We start from the raw sequence: 19,760 nt of genomic DNA, 5'->3' as shown, positions 1-19,760 counted from the left end.
TTGATATATATATATATGTCAATCTGTACCATAATTTCTCTGAATAAACTATTTATGAGATAGACAGAGTCCTAATGTAACCAACCTGATACAATGAACAGATATTATAGTCTGACTGGCTTACCAGTCATATCAACTTAATTAATAGCAAGTAATGGAAAGTCTATGGATACAGGGACAGTTATTATTATTGGTCGACAAAGACCGGAGATAACTGAAACATACTTTATTTAAAAGGAAAAGTAGCTTAGCTTGACTATATGTATTTCAAATGGAGCTGATCGAAAGATATCTTTATCATTTTGTTTTTATATGGCATTTCAAATAAAGATGTGTCAATTGAAGAGAAATGAAAAATATATTTGGCAAATTTTAAAATTTAATTCCCCTTGTTAGCATAGCAGGATGGAGGGCCTGGATGGGACAAAAAAATCAAGGTCCTGTGTACAGTGTTGCTGTGCTCTTAAAAGATGGAATTTGATATAAGAATAGGCAAAAGTGCCGTTGTATTAGCCAAATTTCCCTCATAGCAAACTGGATGGTGTATGTCCGTCCTCATTAGCCCGTTTGGTGCAGAAAAGTGGGACGTTAAACCACATTTCATTTGATACGTAAACTAATGGCATGTCGGGTTAACATACCAGATTGTTCACATGTATTTAAGTCAAATATATGTACTATTGTAATGTAAATTAAGACTTTATTATATAATTAAGTACATCTGAATATCAAATATTTTAATGAAAACGCTTATACGAATAAGATAGCACATTTATTATAACTATATATTATTGGTCTAATTAAGAGAGATAAACATTTTGGTGTGAAATCAATAGAAACCAATCCGAACTTAAAATGACTATTAGTATTACAGTACTTTGGTTAGAATTGACCAACTTGAATAATTGTTAGCCCAAAATGTTTTCAAATTAAAACCCGACCATCCCATCCAATATTTCTAACCTCAAAACAAACAGAGGTATTAACAAGCTAAACTGGGTAATTAATATACACAAAACATCTACTTTTACTAGTTTTCCTAGCAGTAGTTTATGAGATTTAGAAAGTAGCATACTGGTACTTCTCAAGCTCCATGAAATGGAATACTTGTTATATTCTGATAGTATTTTGAAAAGGTCTCCCATTTCCATAATCATGGTCTTAATATGACAATTAAAGTACGTCATAAAGTAGATTATTATGTATATAATGCAAGGCTTAAAAAAACAGTTGATAATCAACGGAAGCCATGAGATGGTCATAGAAATGGAAATCTACAACAAGAGAGGCTTGTTGAGACAAATAATTGCGATAAAATTCTGTTGGCTCATCTTACAAATGACAGATGAGGGACTTCCATGATCCAGGGAGAAACTGCCAAAGTTAATAAATAAAAACATTATAAACCAGAAAAGTGTTGGATTGCAAATTTAGTATCAATTTCTAAATATTAGAGGGCACTGAATAATATGTAACAGGCCCACATGTTGTTGGATATTGTTTGATATGAATCAAAGAGCATACCAGAAATATATATTTGCTAGAAACATGATTACAATTATCATCACCTCTGTCTGTCCGTTGTCCACAATTGCTTGTGGACAAGCTACAGGTTAGAGTTATCATCCGATTTACTTAGCCTCCAGAAAGTCCACCAATTCCACACAGTATTTAATGTGGCTAAATCTCTATACAGTGAACTATGTCACTTCCGAAATCTGAATACTACGGCATTCTGTGAAATCTGTCATCAATTTCATGTCCCGATTTATTTCCTTAATTACTTCAACCTAAAAATTTTGAGTAGTCCAGATTTTGAATTACGACATCAATCAGCGGTCCCGTCACACGAATTGCTTCAATTAACATTGAATAATCCGGCCTTCAATTCAGTGGATGTTAACCGACAAGCAATCACCAATCAATTATCTGTGACCATATCATATGTGTCTGTCTTTGTTGATTGCCTTGATAACTTTATAATCTCTTGAAAGAGCTGGGCTTGGTATTTGATTTTAGTTTCTCACGTCAAATACAGCAACATTATATATATATAGATTGTCGAGATGAAGAATCCCTATTATTATAATATTGAGTTCATAATGTGTGACCGTACAGACTGTTCAGAAAACGTTATCATATTTTACGTTCTGGGTATTCGAGGATGCATTATAATAATACTTCCGGTATTCGAAGGTACAAAAATACTTCTGGTATAATACTTCCGGTATTGAGGCAATTGAGTATTCTGACATGCTGTGTAAACCGGCATATTGTATTGATCCTGTACGATTGGGGGGGGGGGGGGTGGCCGAATGGTTAGCACGTGCGTGCTGTATCATACGGTCATACGGCCTGTCATTGAGTCAACTGGCGTGGTTTCGAATCCCCGGTTGTACGTGACAAGGAGTAGGGTCGCCTGTCCAACCTCGTGGGTTTTCTCCGGGTCCTCCGGTTTCCTCCCACTGCTAAAGACCCCTACACGCAAGCGAATTATTGAAATAAAATTAAACCATATGTTAGTCCCGAAATGACCTAGTTTGTGTCGAGTGGACGTTAAACCCCATTACTCTCACATGTTGTAATTGACAGAGTCCTTTGTACTTTGGAACCTAAAATGGACGGAAATGGGTCAAAAAGCACATATTAATGTAATATGCTGATCTATCCGTCGAGCCATCCACCATCTTGTGAACACTCTACAGACTACATTAAAATTTATTATCTGATCATTTTGAAAATTATATGTATGTTGTTAATATAAGTGAGACGAAGGATCCTATTTAATTTCAACAATTTCCATTAATTTCTTCGAGAGTTATGGTCCTTGTGTCACTTTTTAGAACCTTGTAAAGTTATCATCCGATTTGTCTTACATTTACATGCATTATTTAAACTAGTTAAACGAAGGAGCCTATTGAATTTCAACAAATATCTGTTTCTATATAGCCATTGCTTTTCTTTGATGAACACCCTTATGACAAAAGTTATTTGATCTGTATGAAATTGATATTATCTTTTAAGAACTTTCATGGAAATCTCTGATCAGTTATGTTCGTCCAAATTGAATGACAGTCGCTTGCACTTGGTTATGCTGCTCATTAAGGCCTTTCATTAAGATCGTCCTCAGAGCATAGCGTACATGCTAGGATATGGTTTTAAAATTGTTCCATGTGTTAAATATATTCACGGTTAAGATAACAACAACAGTCTTGATTGGAATGAACCAAAATAATTCTGTTTGTAAAGTTGAAATCTCTGTATAATATTGAGTTAGAGCTTTACACCCTTTAAGTTCACGAGACCAAGAATCCTATTGATTTTCAAAGCTTTTTGATAAATATTTCCAGAGTTATTGCTCTTGATCACCTAAAGAAGAAGCCTATTGATTTGTAACTATTTCCAGTCATTACTTCCAGAGTTACTACTCTTGACTACTTTGAAAAAACTTGGGGATTTAAAGAGGATGACATCACAACTATGGTTTCATTAAAATTATTAGTATATTATTGTGATTGTATATTATAAAATCATTAAAGATTGTTTGTTGGTTGACTGGGCTAACTAATATTAGATATTATATGAAAAAGACAATAAGATGATTAGTGAGCATTGATTGATTGCTAACTTTTATATCTATTATTTGCAGTTCTGCTACAGTAAACAAGTTGAGTTAATTACATTGTTATATTAGAAAAACTGACGTCATTTTGAGTCTATTTAGTTCATTGCATGCTAATCGCTATCAATCTTTGACAATCTGTGTATATAATCATGTAATAATGACATTAAGACAATCAAATTCCTCATTATTTCCACCATCTCTTGTTTGTCCTCATCAAATTTTAGATTGTATAATACTGACAATGTTCTGGAATTAATGAATGACAAATTCAGTTCTAATCAAGTCAGGATATGGGACTGGTAGACAGCATGGCAATACTGCTATTATTTGATATTTGCTGCCCTTGTTGTTTATAGGATGTATGTTTTTCAAGTGGATATAAAATATGTGCTACAGTAAAAATCTGACGGATAATATACATGAAAATGCTGAAACCACCTGATGCATATCTTGATACAGGATATTCTCCAATACCTACGGATGGTAATATTTCATACAATAGCGGAGCATAAAACATGCATTTTTATAATAACATAAGCCATTTCTTTCAGAAAGCGGAAATGTGTCACTTTCTTCACTGCTCTTCATTTAGATCAAACCAGCAGTTCTAGAAGAGTTTTAATTACAATTTTGACAATTCTATAATGATTAATGTGACTATTGTATTTTATGGTAAATTCCAGGCACGAGAAGATCAAGTATAACATCTTTATGGAGTAGAGAGTCCACTACCTCAAAACACCGTCGACCAGATTTAAGGATTGACAATGTTACAGCAGAAACGAAATTTCATCAGCCTGTGCCTAGTCCTGGTATGCTTAGTACCCACTCCATGTGGAGCACCAGTGATTTATTGTTGTCTCCCAGTCCAAGACAACAACGTAGAGACCCAGATTCTTTTTCAAGGTAAGACTTGTTTTGGTAACATAGGTCTTTGACCTGTTAACATAATATGTTTTAAAGCTGCAGTATGCGAGAAGGCCAATAATCATTTTCTAAATAAGGAGAAGTACCGGTAAGAAAAAGAAGTCCCAGTTTTCACTTGGTCTTTAAAGAAATTATTGTTAAATTATGCAGATGAAATGTCTATTTGCCTTGTGTGAAAATTTTAACTCAAAATATTGTTCGCCAAAATAGTTTATAATCATGATTAAAGATGCTTGTCACCAACTCACCAACAGGAGTATAATACATGGAAATTCTCCTTTAAACAGAACAAAATTTAAAATTCAGAAGTGTTCATTAGATAGTTATAATTTAAACATTAATGAGATATTTATCTAGAGGGTTAAAATAAAAAATGAAGAACTTGAAACTGTTCTTTAATACTAAACAATTAAAACTTTAATAAGAAGAACTTAAAAGTGTTCTATATGCTTTTTGGTAAGACTACTTTGTATTGTTTATGGTCTGAAAGTATATATTTGCACTTTGCAGTTGGTTTGGAATTATATGTTATACAGGTCTATTGAGAATATACTCAATGATTTCACTATAATGCTGTTGGCAGCCACGGCCCCGAGTTCACAAAGCATTCTCAGACTTAAGTTAAGAACTTACTCAAAATCGTTCGCCTTATTTTAACTAAAATATAGCCCTTTATAAATATTTTCAATAAGAAACTATGTGCAAAGTTTTCTGTTTCTGGATCAAAGACATTTCTCATTGATTGAAAGTTGAGTAAATTCTTAAGTCTGAGAATGCTTTGTGAATTTGGTCCCAACTTATCACATCTTATGTGTTCATCTGTAAATCTGTTCAGTTTCTCTAAAGGAATTCTGTGATGGTGGTACTTGTTCTGATTTATTCAAGTAAAAAAAGTTGCCTTTCTCCGAGACACTAATATATGCATTTCATCTTTTCTTCTTTAAGGATTTCAAAACATTGAATTTTGTTTGTTAGATATATAAGTATATAAATTCTGACATTTTGACTTACCATATGAAATATTTCAACAAAATGTTTCAGATTAGAATTGTTGGTTTTATGAATATCTTTATAAATGTGATTGAATGATAGATTCACTCCATTGGAGTCCATAATGACAAATTGAACTGGAAGCCAGCTCTTGTGCTATTAAGACATCAACACTAACAAAATTTATAATATAGCTATTTATCAAATGTTCAACAAAAAGCAAAAATAAGTACATTTTATTCAACTCTAGTTGGATTGTCTGTGTAACATTTGGAATTTGCACATCATTGAATTGTCAAGAAAGCAATTCAAAGATTACAAATACCATTAATAAAGATATATGCCAATTGTTGAACACAGGTGACTATGTATTTTTATTTTATAGTTATAATTTCAAACAACAGCCCAAAGCATGATTGAGGGTAACAAAGTCCTACATTTTATTTTTAGATCTGTGTTATATTGTCAAAAAAGTGTGTGACTAGTGCGGGTGCGGAAAATGATAATACAGTAGAATCTGTACGAGCAGCCACTCCTATTCAGCGGTCACGAGAAATTCCCCCCGTAGAAATTCTATTGTTCCATCTCTTTAATCAACGGTCACTACTCTAACATGGCCAGCGGTCACTATTTTACTAAAAAATTTAGCAAAATAGCGCTTATTCAACGGCCATTGTTGAATGATACCATCTTGTTGTACTTCGTAGCACCTCCGCTAATCCCGTGATTAATAGTTAATTACCTAATCCCCCACCGATCAGGTAAAACGAACTGTGGAAATAACAATAAACCCGGGATTATCTGTTAATCAATCTTTTGTTTAATTAAATGACAAACCCCGATCATTGTTTTCACACGTAACGAAACACTATTTGATACTGATTAAATGAACTAAAAGTGCCATCAAAGCTGAGTTTTGTCACAGTCATTTAGTATCCATTTTCCATTGCCGCTTTGTTGCTAAACAGAAGTTTTAGCGCCTCCTATATTATATAAGAGTTACACCCCCTGAAAATCGGTGACAAATTCAGTGAAGGTTTTTTGGACATGTGCGTTTTGGAAAAAATAAAATTAATTCATGGATTGTTTTCACAAAAATGGATAAATATTATCGAATACATCACAATGGTTGACAGTAGTATCAATGTTGGTACTAAATGACACGTTTACAGAAGATATATCAGAGATTTGAGTCAAAGAAATTTTGTTCTAAGCAAGTTTCAGCGACGGCCAAATTTACCGATGCAAGTACAGTGTACAATATTTCGGATCACACAGAGTGTCGGAATACCGAGCTTTCTCCAAAACCGGAAATACTGTAACTTCGAAAACCGGAAGTATTTTTATATTGTAGCTTCGAATCACCAGAATGCTATTCCCTTTAAAAATGATAAACCTTTCTGTACTTTCAAAATTTTATTACATTAAATAATTAACAATAACAATGCATGCGTACAATATATTCATAAAATCATCTTTACGCTTTAATATGTCTGACACTGTAGCTCTGCGCAGGTCGTGGAACTTTCTCGAAATCTGCTATAAGTTGCCGCTTTACATCTAATGTCAAATCTGTTCGGGCACGCTTTGCAATTTTTATATAATGTCGCGGTATTTGACATGAGTAACTAAAATCAAATACCAAGCGCACTCTTACAAGAGATTATAAATTGTAAAATAATCAACAAAGAATTTATAACATTATCAAAGTAATCAACACAGACCGGCGCTTGTGAGTTTTATCTCACCGATAATTGATTGGTGATTTCTTGTTAATCTTTTCTGGCTTCACACCCATTGAGTTTTAATCTCACCGATAATTGGATGCGTCACACCCACCGTTTGAAGTACGGATTATACAGTGTTGATTCAATGGAAATTATGTGACGGGACGGCTGATTGATGTCGTAATCCGGAACATACAGAATCCGGATTTACCAGTGATTTTTTGGCTGAATTAATAAGGAAATAAATCGGGACATGAAAATCTTGTTGGATATCACAGCAATCTGGAGTGATCAGACATCGGATGTGACAGAGTCCACTGTATTGATGTTTGCTCGCAATAATGCACCCAAGCATAAAATTTACTTGATGTCAGCACTGACAAACACTGAGATTTTATTTATTAAGAGGTCACTCCCGTTAAGCGGCCAGTCATGAAAATTACCTTGAGTGGCTGCTTAATACAGATTCTACTGTATATTCATGCCCTCATGTTGGTATGAAAGGGTTTATGTTCAATATATATTTCAGCCAATTTAATCTGACAACATTTATTATCCTGTTGATCTATGATTATATCATTGATGGGAACTAGGATGTGATTGGTAGAAAATATTACATAGTCTTGAATTGATAGGTCAGCAATTTGGCAGGTTAAAATGCATATTCGTAACATATTAAAAGTACCTGCCACAGAACAATGTCATAGCATCTGAGAATGACCTTCAATCTTCAGCGAATACAGTATTATGTCTGTCACAACCACTGATTGGATTGCCTTTAATAATCATATTAAATCTCTGTAATATTCATATCAAATCCTTTTAATAATCATATTAAATCCCTGTAATATTCATATCAAATCCCTTTAATAATTGTTTTATTTATATTCAGTATTCCAATACCAGTGTTAAATAAAGGACACTCTCTTTTCATACCTAAATTTACCATTTTCTTCCACAGAGTGTGTTTTCTTTGATCACCAAATGTAAAGTACATGAGGCATTAACAAACACTGACATTTATTTTTACAATCCATTGACACCAAGATGTCAGGACGATTTTAGTTAGAAAAGGGATTAAATAGATAAAAAAATGTGATGTTATTGAAAGAAATGTATTTAAACAAAATATTCCGCTTTTAGATAATAGTGATTGATATTTTCTGATATAATTGAATCGAAAAGGAAAGTACAGTCAGACTTATTTATAAAAGGTCACCTAATGGAATTGTTTAAAATGGAGGTGATCTTTTTATATAGTTATGTATCTAATTTAGTAGCGCTGGAAAATATTGGAATCATATTGATTGACACAGCCAGTATATTTGAGAAAGGTTTTCTGTTTTGTTTTCACTTTATTCAATATGGTTTGTGAATTATGTTTTATTGGGAAGATTTCTAATGTTTAAAGTTCTGTTAAAGGTTTTTAAAAATGTTATAACTGTATTAATACTTGTAGTACTAGTAGGCAAATATTATGTTGAGTTGTGTCTTTATATTAAACAGGTGCAAATGATTTCAAGAAAGAAAAACATTTTATATTTGTACATATTTAGATTTTTGGCAAAGTTATGAGACCTATCTACATGCGGGTGGGACGATTTACCCAATACTACCCAATACCACCCATACCACCCCAATACCATCTCAATATCACCACATACTACCCAATACTACAACATAATGATGCAATATTGACATATTTGATTTTTTTTCAAAAATAGAGAGTTATATCGCGGGAAATGTACTTCAAATGCGATACCGATGTCTGGCTGTTCCATTTGCCTCCTATACCACCCCAAAAAAGCTAATAATAACCCAATACTACCAAATACTCATCAAATACTACCAAATATGATCGAATAACAACTTAATATTGTCAAATAACAGCACATTAGTATAATTACTGCAACGGATATTCGATATTTTGCAGAAAATTGAAATGTTTACACAGTTATCTCCCTTTACAACCGGTAAATTGATTTTAGATTGCTACTCGGTTTAATCATCTTCTGTGGCTTTGCAGTTCTTTTCCAAGCGACAAACTTAAAATAAGAAAAACAAGTATGACGATATACCATATTTTATTCCCAAAATGACCCATCTATCTCTTACCACTTGATAAGGTCGTCTGTCAAACAAGGTGGGTTTTCTCGGGTAGCCCGGTTTCATCTCACTGTTAAACACCCCTTCGCTCAAGCAAGTTAATGAAATAATATTGAACTATATGTTAGTCCCGAAATTACCTAGTTAGTGTCGATTGTTTGTAATTCTTGACGCCACACTTCTCAGTTCATCAAAACTATCATTTGCGGCATGTTACAGCTCTGTCGGTTTCTTTGATAATATAAATAAACCAGAACTTGATTACCCAATCAACAATCTTAACCCTATTGATTAATTGTTAAGTGGAATGTATAATGTATATACGAGTAGAGCATTACACATTTGTAATAAACATGTACAATTTTGTTAATTTTAAACTAAAACATCGCAATAACTTAATCTTTGACATGAAAAAATAAAAAATAAATATAAACATATACATATGTGGGATGAAACTGGTGACCGTGTCTATTTATTTAGGTGGTAATGACATCACCGCGACATCGTCACCTGTGGGTATATACTGTAGAATACTTAGAATTTGTTCAATAGTGTCGATATTCGAAGAATCGGTGAAAGTTTGAAAAGGGTTTTTTTTTTTCAAAGGCACCTGGTATGGAACCGGAATCATTTAAAAGACAAAGAAGACACGTTAATAAGTCATTAAAACTAAGACAGATGTAAAGATAAATTTGTGTGCTTTCCTGAAATATTATACCCAAATGATTTTTACAGGACCGCATGATCTTGTAGACAGCACATTATCATACTAAAATCACCAGGATGAAGAAATAGTTATAGTATTTAAGAAGACTTTTGAGTAGGCCACGAGACCGTTAAATTAACATTTTTATATCAACCTCTAAAATACTCTTTTATTTGGATGCTTGGCTGTTTATTTTATAAACTGATTTTATTTTAATGCATTTTTAAATCTTTGTTAACTTCTTTTAAAACTCTTTTTTGTCTTGGAAACAAACTGCAAAGCCCAACAAGATGATTAATTTGAGCAGCAATCTAAAATCTATTTGTCGGTTGTAAAGGGAGATAACTGCGTAAATATTTTATTTTTCTGTAAATTATCGAATATTCGTTGCAATTATTATATTGATGTGCTGCTAATTGACCTATTAGGTTTGTATTTTATAATATTGGGTAGAATTAAGTAGTATTTGATAAGTATTTGGTAGTATTGCGTTATTATTTGCTTGATTTGGGTGATATAGGGAGGCAAATGGAACATCCAGACATCGGTAATCACATTTGAAGTACATTTCCCACGATATGTCTCACTATTTTTGAAAAAAAATCAAGTAATATGCTCATTTGGCACCATTATGTTGTAGTATTGGGAAGTATGTGGTGATATTTGAGTGGTATTCGGGTGGTATTGGGTAGTATTGGGTAAATCGTCCCGCTGTCTACATACCATTGTAAATGCTCCACAAGTCACAAGAATATTTTTTATTTGAACATATTTAGATTTTTAAAGTCCCTCATAAATTGTGTGGCTGATTGTAAAGAAATTCATATCTTCATATTGATTTATATACACCTATATATCCTCTGGGAATATATCATTTACGCCCCTGTATGGATTGGTCAATTATCAGGAAATTGCAGTTTTTAAGACTTCTCTCATCACTATTTTGAGAGAGAGAGGGATGGGTTTAACTCCACTGACATAAACTAGGTCATTTCGGGACTAACATATGGTTCAATTTTATTTCAATAATTCACTTGTGCGTAGGGGTCTTTACTTTAGCAGTGGGAGGAAACCGGAGGACCCGGAGAAAATCCACGAGATTCGACAGGCGCCCTACTCCTTGTCACATACAACCAAGTTGACTCAAGTCAATGACAGACCTGAACTGAAATTTGATACTTCACAAAAACTTGGTAATAAAATACATTTTAATATTGCATTACATGTATGCTTTTACCCCCCTTTGGCAGTTGCATGTTGAAGTGTTAAATCCTTAATAACCTGAATTTTTATCATGTATTTTAAGGAACATTGAAAATATCAATCAATTGTGTGCAATTGAAAGAAAAGGAAATTTGAGCCAAGTTTGTTTTTTCGTTATAACTTTTATTGTCCCCTGCCTTTCGAAGAAAGCAGGGTACTATTAAAATGGGTTCGTCCGTCTGTCTGTCTGTCTGTCCGTCCGTCCGCACATCTGTCTGTCCATAACACTTTTTGGGACACTATAACTCTCCTTCTAATTGAGCTAGAATATTCAAACTTGGTGTAGGTGTTTATTAGGGCAATACCTTGATGGTGTTCCAAGATGAACATTTTCTGCTTAGGGTAAGCAGAGATAAGCAATTTGATTGGTTGATGCTTTGGGACACGATAACTTTAGTTTTAATTAAGTGAGAGTGATGAAACTTGGTGTATAGTTTCATTACATCAATACCTTGACTAAGTTCGATACTGGGCATTTTCTGCTCAGGGTAAGCAGAGCGATAAGCAATTTGATTGGCCGAGACTTTGGAACACAATAACTCTCCTGCTAATTGAGCTAGAACATTCAAACTTTGTGTAGGTGTTTATTAGGTCAGTACCTTGATGGAGTTCGATGATAAGCAATCTGATTGATTGATGATTTGGGGCTCCATAACTTTAGTTTTAATAAAGTAAGTAATGAAACCCCGAGTATAGATTCATTATAATTACCTTGACTAAGTTCGATGATGAGAATTTTCTGCTTAGGCTAAGTAGCGATAAGCAATTTGATTGGTCAAGACTTTGGAACATAACAACTCTCCTTCTAATTGAGGTAGAATGTTCAAACTTAGTGTAGGCGTTCATTAGGTGAATGTCTTGACTGAGTTCAATGATTAGCATTTTGAGCTAAAGCTAAGCAGAGCTAAGCAATTTCATTGGTCGATACTTTGGGACAAGATAACTTTGATTCTATCTGATAGAGAGTGATGAAACTTAATGTATGGTTGATAAACAGTTTGAATGCTTGATACTTTTGAAAAAAATAAATGTGCTATTAATTAATGTGTCATCTATTTATTTTGTGATTTTGGTGGGGGACATCAGCCTCACTGTTGGCTTGTTTTATGTTGATGGTGGCTTCACTAAGCCAATTATTTGTTATATATCAGCTAGTTTAATACATATTTTTCAATAGCGGACTTTATTAACCACAAAACTCTTATGAACATAATGGTTCTGTAATATGAATGTAAGAAAATTTAGATTTATTTAGACTCTTAGACATGCTATTCTTTGAATAATTGAGCAGATAATGTCTTATATTATGAGTGATGACATGTCTGAGGGCAAATAACTGTCACAAAACTGTAGGTTATTATTGATGATAATCGAATGCTTCTTGGTTGTTTTTTTGTAGTACCGGCGATTCTATAGCCGGTAATCAGTGAACAGGAGGGACACCAAACACATTATCTTTATCTTCCATCAAGAAAAAATAAAAAATTACTGGCTTATTAGAGGGTTTCTGCTGTCAGGCAAAATAACTTTACTTTAGATCAATATTGGACCTTGACTTGGCACACGATTACAATTTGGTAGTAATTTATTTTGGCTGGTTTTCAGCTTGTGATTATGTGTCTGATGGTAAATGGTGGCTAATGAATTGAATCCATCTGTGATTACTCTTTTATCAAGTTGTTTTAAAATCACCTTCATTTGTCTTAGTTTACAAATTTATTTTCTTAATAACGGCATCAATATGTTACTGAAGATAAACCAATTAATCAGATTCCGTTTACTTTCAAACACTTTGTGGGAAATTATTCATTGATTTCAAAGCTGTATATTGATTATATGGTTATATCATTGTTAGGTGACACGGAAAGTTACAATTGGTAAACCCATTGGCTGAAATTCTGTCATCAGGGTTCACATCGATTCATTTTACCAGGGGACAAGTTGAGTATCTGGTTATGACAGAGACTGTCTTCAGTTTTAGATTAAAGAATCTGTTACAATGCCATTTGGGGGTTCTGGCGATGCATCATGTCTCTGGCATTAGAAAGATCATTTGGAGAGAAATATATTGAGTCTGTAATAATGAAAATCTATATGAATTTTTATACGCCCACATTTTCATGTGGACGTACATTGTCGTCACCCCCGTCCGTCCGTCCATCCGTCCACAATTGTTTGTGGACACTCTACAGGTCACAATTCTTATCCGATTTTGACGAAACTTGAAATATAGGTTTATCTCCAAAAGATCTTGGCTGCTTTCGATATTGGCATGTATCGGATCGAAACTTCATGGATTATCCGATTTTGTTGAAACTTGAAATGTAAGTTATAACCAAAAGATCTTGGTTCCTTTCGATATTCGCACATATCGGACGGTAACTTCCTGAATTATGGCCCCTGTACGAAAAATCACGTTTTTAGCTTGTGGACCCTATAGAGGTCATAATTTTTATCCGATTTAAAAAAACGTATTATTATATCACCGTTACACCATAAGGATGGCTGAGTTCGAATTTTGTGAAAATCGGCCCAAAACTGACAGACAAAATGGCCGCCCTTCGTTCTCAAATAGCGTAAAAATATGGTATATCAAGGTTGTGGATCCTATGGAGGTCACAATTTTTATCTGATTTTGTTGAAACTTGAAATGTAAGTTTATAACACAAAGATCTTGGTTCCTTTCGATATTTGCACATATTGAATTGTTATTTCCTGAATTATGGCCCTTGATTGTAGGAAAAATCACTTTCTTTTTAGCTTGTTCTTTATCCACCTCTCGAAAATGTGGACATATCCTGCCAGGCAGCTGCTGGTTGTAGTAATTTGTGTTGTGAAGGTTATAATACAAGCAAAACAACTTCCTTAACAATGTCTGTATATTGATACCATTAAAGAGTCCCAAAATCGCAATAATCAGAAGAAAAAAAATTTCAGCCAATAAAATACATTTGTCTGGTGCAGTCCCATTAGAGTTATCTGTCTTGAAGTAGTTGATGAGGTGGCGCTGTATTCCTCATATGGCGGGATTCTAAGTAATGTGCTAAAATATTTCTTACTTGTGTGTTTATGATAATTGCATATGTTAAGAACTTCAAAAGGCTATTATTGTAAGGATTTTCTTTGTGTGGCGTTGAGGCTGGTGTTCCATTCACCGTAATCGAGCTCGATTAAGTGATTTCTACTGCAAAAAACATCGCTGAAGCAAATTGCATGTCGTTGGCCCTCGAGTGCGGCAACCTCTGACTCTTAAGTCTGGCTGTGTGCAGCACAATATGTAGGATAGGAAGGTTTTGGTATTAGACAGTTCACACATTCGTCGGCTACACGATTTCATGACTGTCAATGCAGAATATTCCGAAATTAATTGGCGCCCACAGTTAGGACGCATTTCTACGTATTTGTATGGAAATAGTGGAGGTAAAGTGTCAAATGGACGCCATTGCAGGCGGTCAGAGAATATAATTTAAAAATATTTTTGTATTTGATAAATATATACCAGTGGAGATATTAAAAAGCTTTGCATTTTTTAAAAATTGCCTTTGACCTGTACACAGTGACCTAGTAATTTAAAAGGCAGGGACATAAAACCGTGTGTCAGCGCATCTTAAATGGAGTTAACTGTGGCCTGCTGACTTAGAACTTGTCCAGACTACATATTTTTGTCAACTTTTTCAAAAATACATGTATATGCCATCTGTTCTTAATGTTTCTATTATTAAAGCCAATTTCAATGTGGTTGCAATGATGCCATACTCCATGATATGCTTGTAATTACACCACCATGTACTATAACTGGCAATGAGTTGACAAATGTTTTGTTTCTATATATATTTGGCCTATACTAGTAAATAAACTTCTAGACTGACTTAATATACATCCCTTTTCTATTTACATAACCATAGGTATCTAAACTACAGGAGTGTTTTTATAAGGAAATCCTATTCTGTTTCCAATCTAAAATTACTACAATTACAGCTGAATAAGTTTAGTATCGACTAGGACCCATCTCTTCAGTACTGTATGCAACAACTAGCTATGAGAACCTACAGAAAACCAATGAAGTACAAACATGAGATTAAATCCCCAAGGTAATCAGAATGCCTTTGGGGTATTTTTGGTTATATTAAGCACTTTCAGTCTTTGATTTTGTTTTAATTTTTCATGAGAAATGTAGTACTTTTAATTAACTGATAAAGAAATCTGATAGTGGTTCTACTAGTTGCTGAAGTTGAAATATTATTAAATATCTATATTTAGGACTATGAAGATTTCCACACTGTATATGGATGAATGATTATTCTATAAATACACAATTACTTTGACCACCAGTCCTCATGCTTATGCTGATAAGAAATAAATGGTAGTCATCAAGTCAAATGTTAGATTAAGATATAAAATAAATATGAAACTAGAGCTTGCTTTAGTCTGGATGTTCATTTGACAAATCGCTCAAAGTGTCGTCAATCATATAAAATTATCAAATAAATGATGGATCAGATCGATATTAGGGTTTTGGGCAATTGAGCCTTGGAATCATTCTCTAATTATGAGATGGTTTGGTGATATTAGAGATTACATCACATCGGAAATTAATGACAAATTAAATTATCTCTATAGATTAGCCGTCCAGTCAAAAGGAATGAAAGCCAAATTTGGAAGCAGTTTCAATAGTTTCCACATAGTATATGGAATGCCAAATTTGGTTTCTTTGTAGTTTTGTTCCAAACTAGGAAAAGGCAGGAACTGGAAATAGATTCGCATAGTGTTATTATAAGTGAAACATGGTTGGGAATGTATAAAAACAAAATATGGATGTTGATATTGTTGATAAAAAACAACACTTGCAAATAAGGTAAAGAAGACATAAATTGTAAATATCATTACTCATGGAATATCAAGTCTATAATATTTGTTATTAGATTGGTATCTCAGATGATTCATATATAAAATATTGCATAAAGTTTCAGAAACATGTAGTCATTATTTAAAGAGTTATGCTTGAATGGCATTGACGTATTGTTGCTCAGTGTGTAAGGGGCTAGCTCACTAATCAGGATGTCCAGGTTCAATCCTTGTGTTGGCCAAGAAAGTCCCTTTGATTTTCCAGAAAGGTTTCCCTTGTCAGTGGTAGGGGATGGAGGGGCTGGCAAAGAATAGTGTCTAGAGTCAGTTGCTCGAAGGGACGGAAAAACTAAGGTCATATGCACTGTGCACATAAATGAATCATTGATAGTTAAAATTCAATTGCTGTGCAAGCAACATTTTATTGTGTATGAATGTATGCCTGTCTTCATTAGCCCAGTTGTTGCAGAACAGTATACGGTCCATGTTGAAATTCATTGTCTTGTTGAAATCCATGTTTGGTTAATCTAAATTCCTCTTCAATTTCCTATAGATAAATTAGTTTGTAAACACATGGCGGTAATGCTATATAATGGTACTTAGAAGTAACATATTTTGATTAAATTGATTTTAGTGTGGTTTCCTACAGTGTTCACTTTATTTTATTCACATACTGTGGTTATAGAATGTTTAAATTAAGTTACAAAAGATTATGTAACCATCCTATTGATCTTCATTTGCTTAGATTTGTTCATAATATAATAATGTAATTGAGTTTAGGCAACAGGCATGACATCGAATATTGAGATTTTATTTTTATTCTGATGTATAAAAAACTTGTATGATATTTAATGCTGTATAATGACACTGAACTTGCAAATTTATTCTCTGATTTCTTTCAAATAAAAATACAGAAAATACGAACTGAACTTGATGATTTAATTAAAACTATTGACTTTAATGCTCATGATTTTGATAATTTAGGAAATTCTGTTTATTTAGAAAATTTTTACTTGGTTAGTGAATCTTTTGTTTTAAAGCTAATTAAATCGTCTGCTCCTAAATCTTGTTCAATAGATCCTGTTCCGACTTCTGTTCTTAAGGACTGTCTAGACGAAGTTATTCCAGTTTTTACCAATATTATTAATTCTTGTATATCATCCCAATGTTTTCAAACGAGCTTATGTTACCCCTTTAATTAAAAAGTCTACACTGGATCCTAATGTTTTTAAAAATTACAGGCCTGTCTCTAACTTAAAAGTTTTATTTCTAAAATATTGGAGAAATGTATTGCTTCTCAGATAAAGGCCCATCTAGATGATAACTGTTTGTATGAACCATTTCAAAGTGCTTATAAACAATTTCACAGTACCGAAACAGCTTTAACCCAGGTTTCAAATGATATTTTAATGAAAATTGATAATAGAAAATGTACATTTTTAATTTTATTAGATTTATCTGCTGCTTTCGACACGGTGGACCCTTCCATTCTTCTATGTAGACTTCAATTTAAATTTGGTATTTGTGGCTCTGCATTAAATCTTTTAGAAAGCTATCTTGTGGGTAGAAAACAGTGTATTTTAGTTAATTGCAAATCGTCGTCTGAATCTGTTTTGTCATCTGGGGTTCCCCAAGGTTTTATTTACCCTCTATACGTCACCATTAGGCGATATTGTCAGAAAATATGGCCTCAGCTTTCATTTGTATGCCGATGATACTCAATTATATATTTCATTTACACCTAATTGTCCATCTTCTTTCAATTTATCAAAATTGAAACTTGAGAACTGTATTAGTGAAATTAGAAAATGGATGTCAAAGAACTTTCTAAAATTGAATGATTATAAAACCGAATATTTGTTATTAGGCTCAAGGCATCAATTAAGTAAATCTGCACATGATAACCCCCCTGTTGTAATTGGTAATTGTGATATATTTTCATCTTATTTTGCTCTTAATATTGGCACAATCTTTGATAGTTTTATGCTTATGAGAGCTCAAGTAAATAATATTTGTAAATTGTGCTATTTTAATATTAAAAATATAGGTAAAATATGTAAATGTGTAACTGTAGAGATCACTAAGTCACTTGTTAATTCTCTGGTCACTTCTCGATTAGATAACTTTAATTCAGTTTTAGTTGGTTTACTTTTAAAGCTTATAGATAAATTACAAAAAGTACAGAATACTGCGGCTAGACTTGTTACTTTAACTTTAACATAACTCCTGTTTTAAATAATTTACACTGATTACCTGTTAAATATCGAATTGATTTTAAGATTTTATTACTTAATTTTAAATGTATAAATATTTAGCTCCTGTTTACCTCTCAGATTTTTTAGAACTTGATACACCTGGCCGAACATTACGTACATCAGATAAACTACTTTTAAAGCCCAAAACTGTTCAACTAGTCCCTTATGGTCAGCGCTCTTATAGTTATCAAGCACCTGTTTTATGGAATAATCTACCATTATAAAAAAAAACTTAAAACACATTTATTTAATCAGGCTTTTAACTGACTCCGTATACAATCGTTACCATGTCCATAATCTTGTTGTTTATGTATGATTTACATTGTCACTTTGTAAAGTGCCCCTGAACATGTTATATGAAAGGGTGCACTATAAATATGCTGTAATAATAATAATAATTGTTGTCACGTCTGTCTGTCCTCCTGACTGCCTATAATCACTCCACACAGATAGGAGCTCAAACTTGCTGGGGAAAGGTATGAGAATGCTCATGTATCAAATTGCAAAGTCGTGCATTAGTTATTTTTATAGTTCTTGCCCCTGCCATTAAAATCTTGTAATTGCTCCATGCGTCAAGAGGTTGTTTTTTGTTTTTTTTCAATCAACATTCCTTGATAAATTCTGGTAATTTCTAACATATAGATTAAACTATTTATGGACATCATGGAGACGCAGGGTTTAATGCACAATGTAGGACACATTTTTGCCATTAAGATTTAGAACTGGGTGATAGTTCTGCTCTAGGGAAAATCATCAAACAATAGATATCGACCTTCTATTGAAGGAAAACAACCAACATATGCATTTGTTTGTCATTTCTTTTCTTTATCTATAGGCTATGCTTCATTTTTATACGCCCACATTTTCATGTGGATGTATATTGTCGTCGCCCCTGTCCGTTCGTCCTTCCACAATTGTTTGTGAACACTCTACAATTCTTATCCGATTTCAACAAAACTTGAAATATAGGTTTATCTCCCCAAAATCTCGGTTCTTTTTGATATTGGCATGTATTGGACGGTAACTTCAGGGATTATGGCCCCCGGTTGTACGACAAATCGCGTTTTTAGTTTATGAACAATGTAGAGGTCACAATTTTTATCTGATTTGGTTTAAACTTGAAATGTATGTTTATAACCCACAGATCTCAGTTCCTTTCGATATTCGCGCATATGGGACCATAACTTCCTGAATTATGGCCCCTGATTGTACGAAAAACCGCGTTTTAAGCTTGTGGACCCCATAGAGGTCACAATTTTTATCCGATTTAAAAAAAAACATATGAATATATCACCGTTAAGGATGATTGAGCTCGA

General features: G+C 33.3%; 1 protein-coding gene across 2 annotated transcripts in view; it reads left to right on the top strand.

The window, feature by feature from the left end:
• Positions 1-19,760, top strand: part of LOC126814580 (cyclic nucleotide-gated cation channel beta-3) — a 163,414-nt gene that overhangs the window by 81,710 nt on the left and 61,944 nt on the right. For both annotated transcript variants that reach the window (XM_056099643.1, XM_050539823.2), the window contains one exon: positions 4,309-4,531. In XM_056099643.1, coding sequence (XP_055955618.1) covers positions 4,309-4,531 — 223 coding nt within the window. The remainder of the gene's footprint in view (positions 1-4,308; positions 4,532-19,760) is intronic.

The sequence above is a fragment of the Patella vulgata genome, chromosome 3 (genome assembly GCF_932274485.2).
Source record: "Patella vulgata chromosome 3, xgPatVulg1.2, whole genome shotgun sequence".
NCBI lineage: Eukaryota > Metazoa > Mollusca > Gastropoda > Patellidae > Patella > Patella vulgata.
The sequence above is the reverse complement of the archived record's forward strand: the minus strand, read 5'-3'. Positions and strand labels throughout refer to the sequence as shown.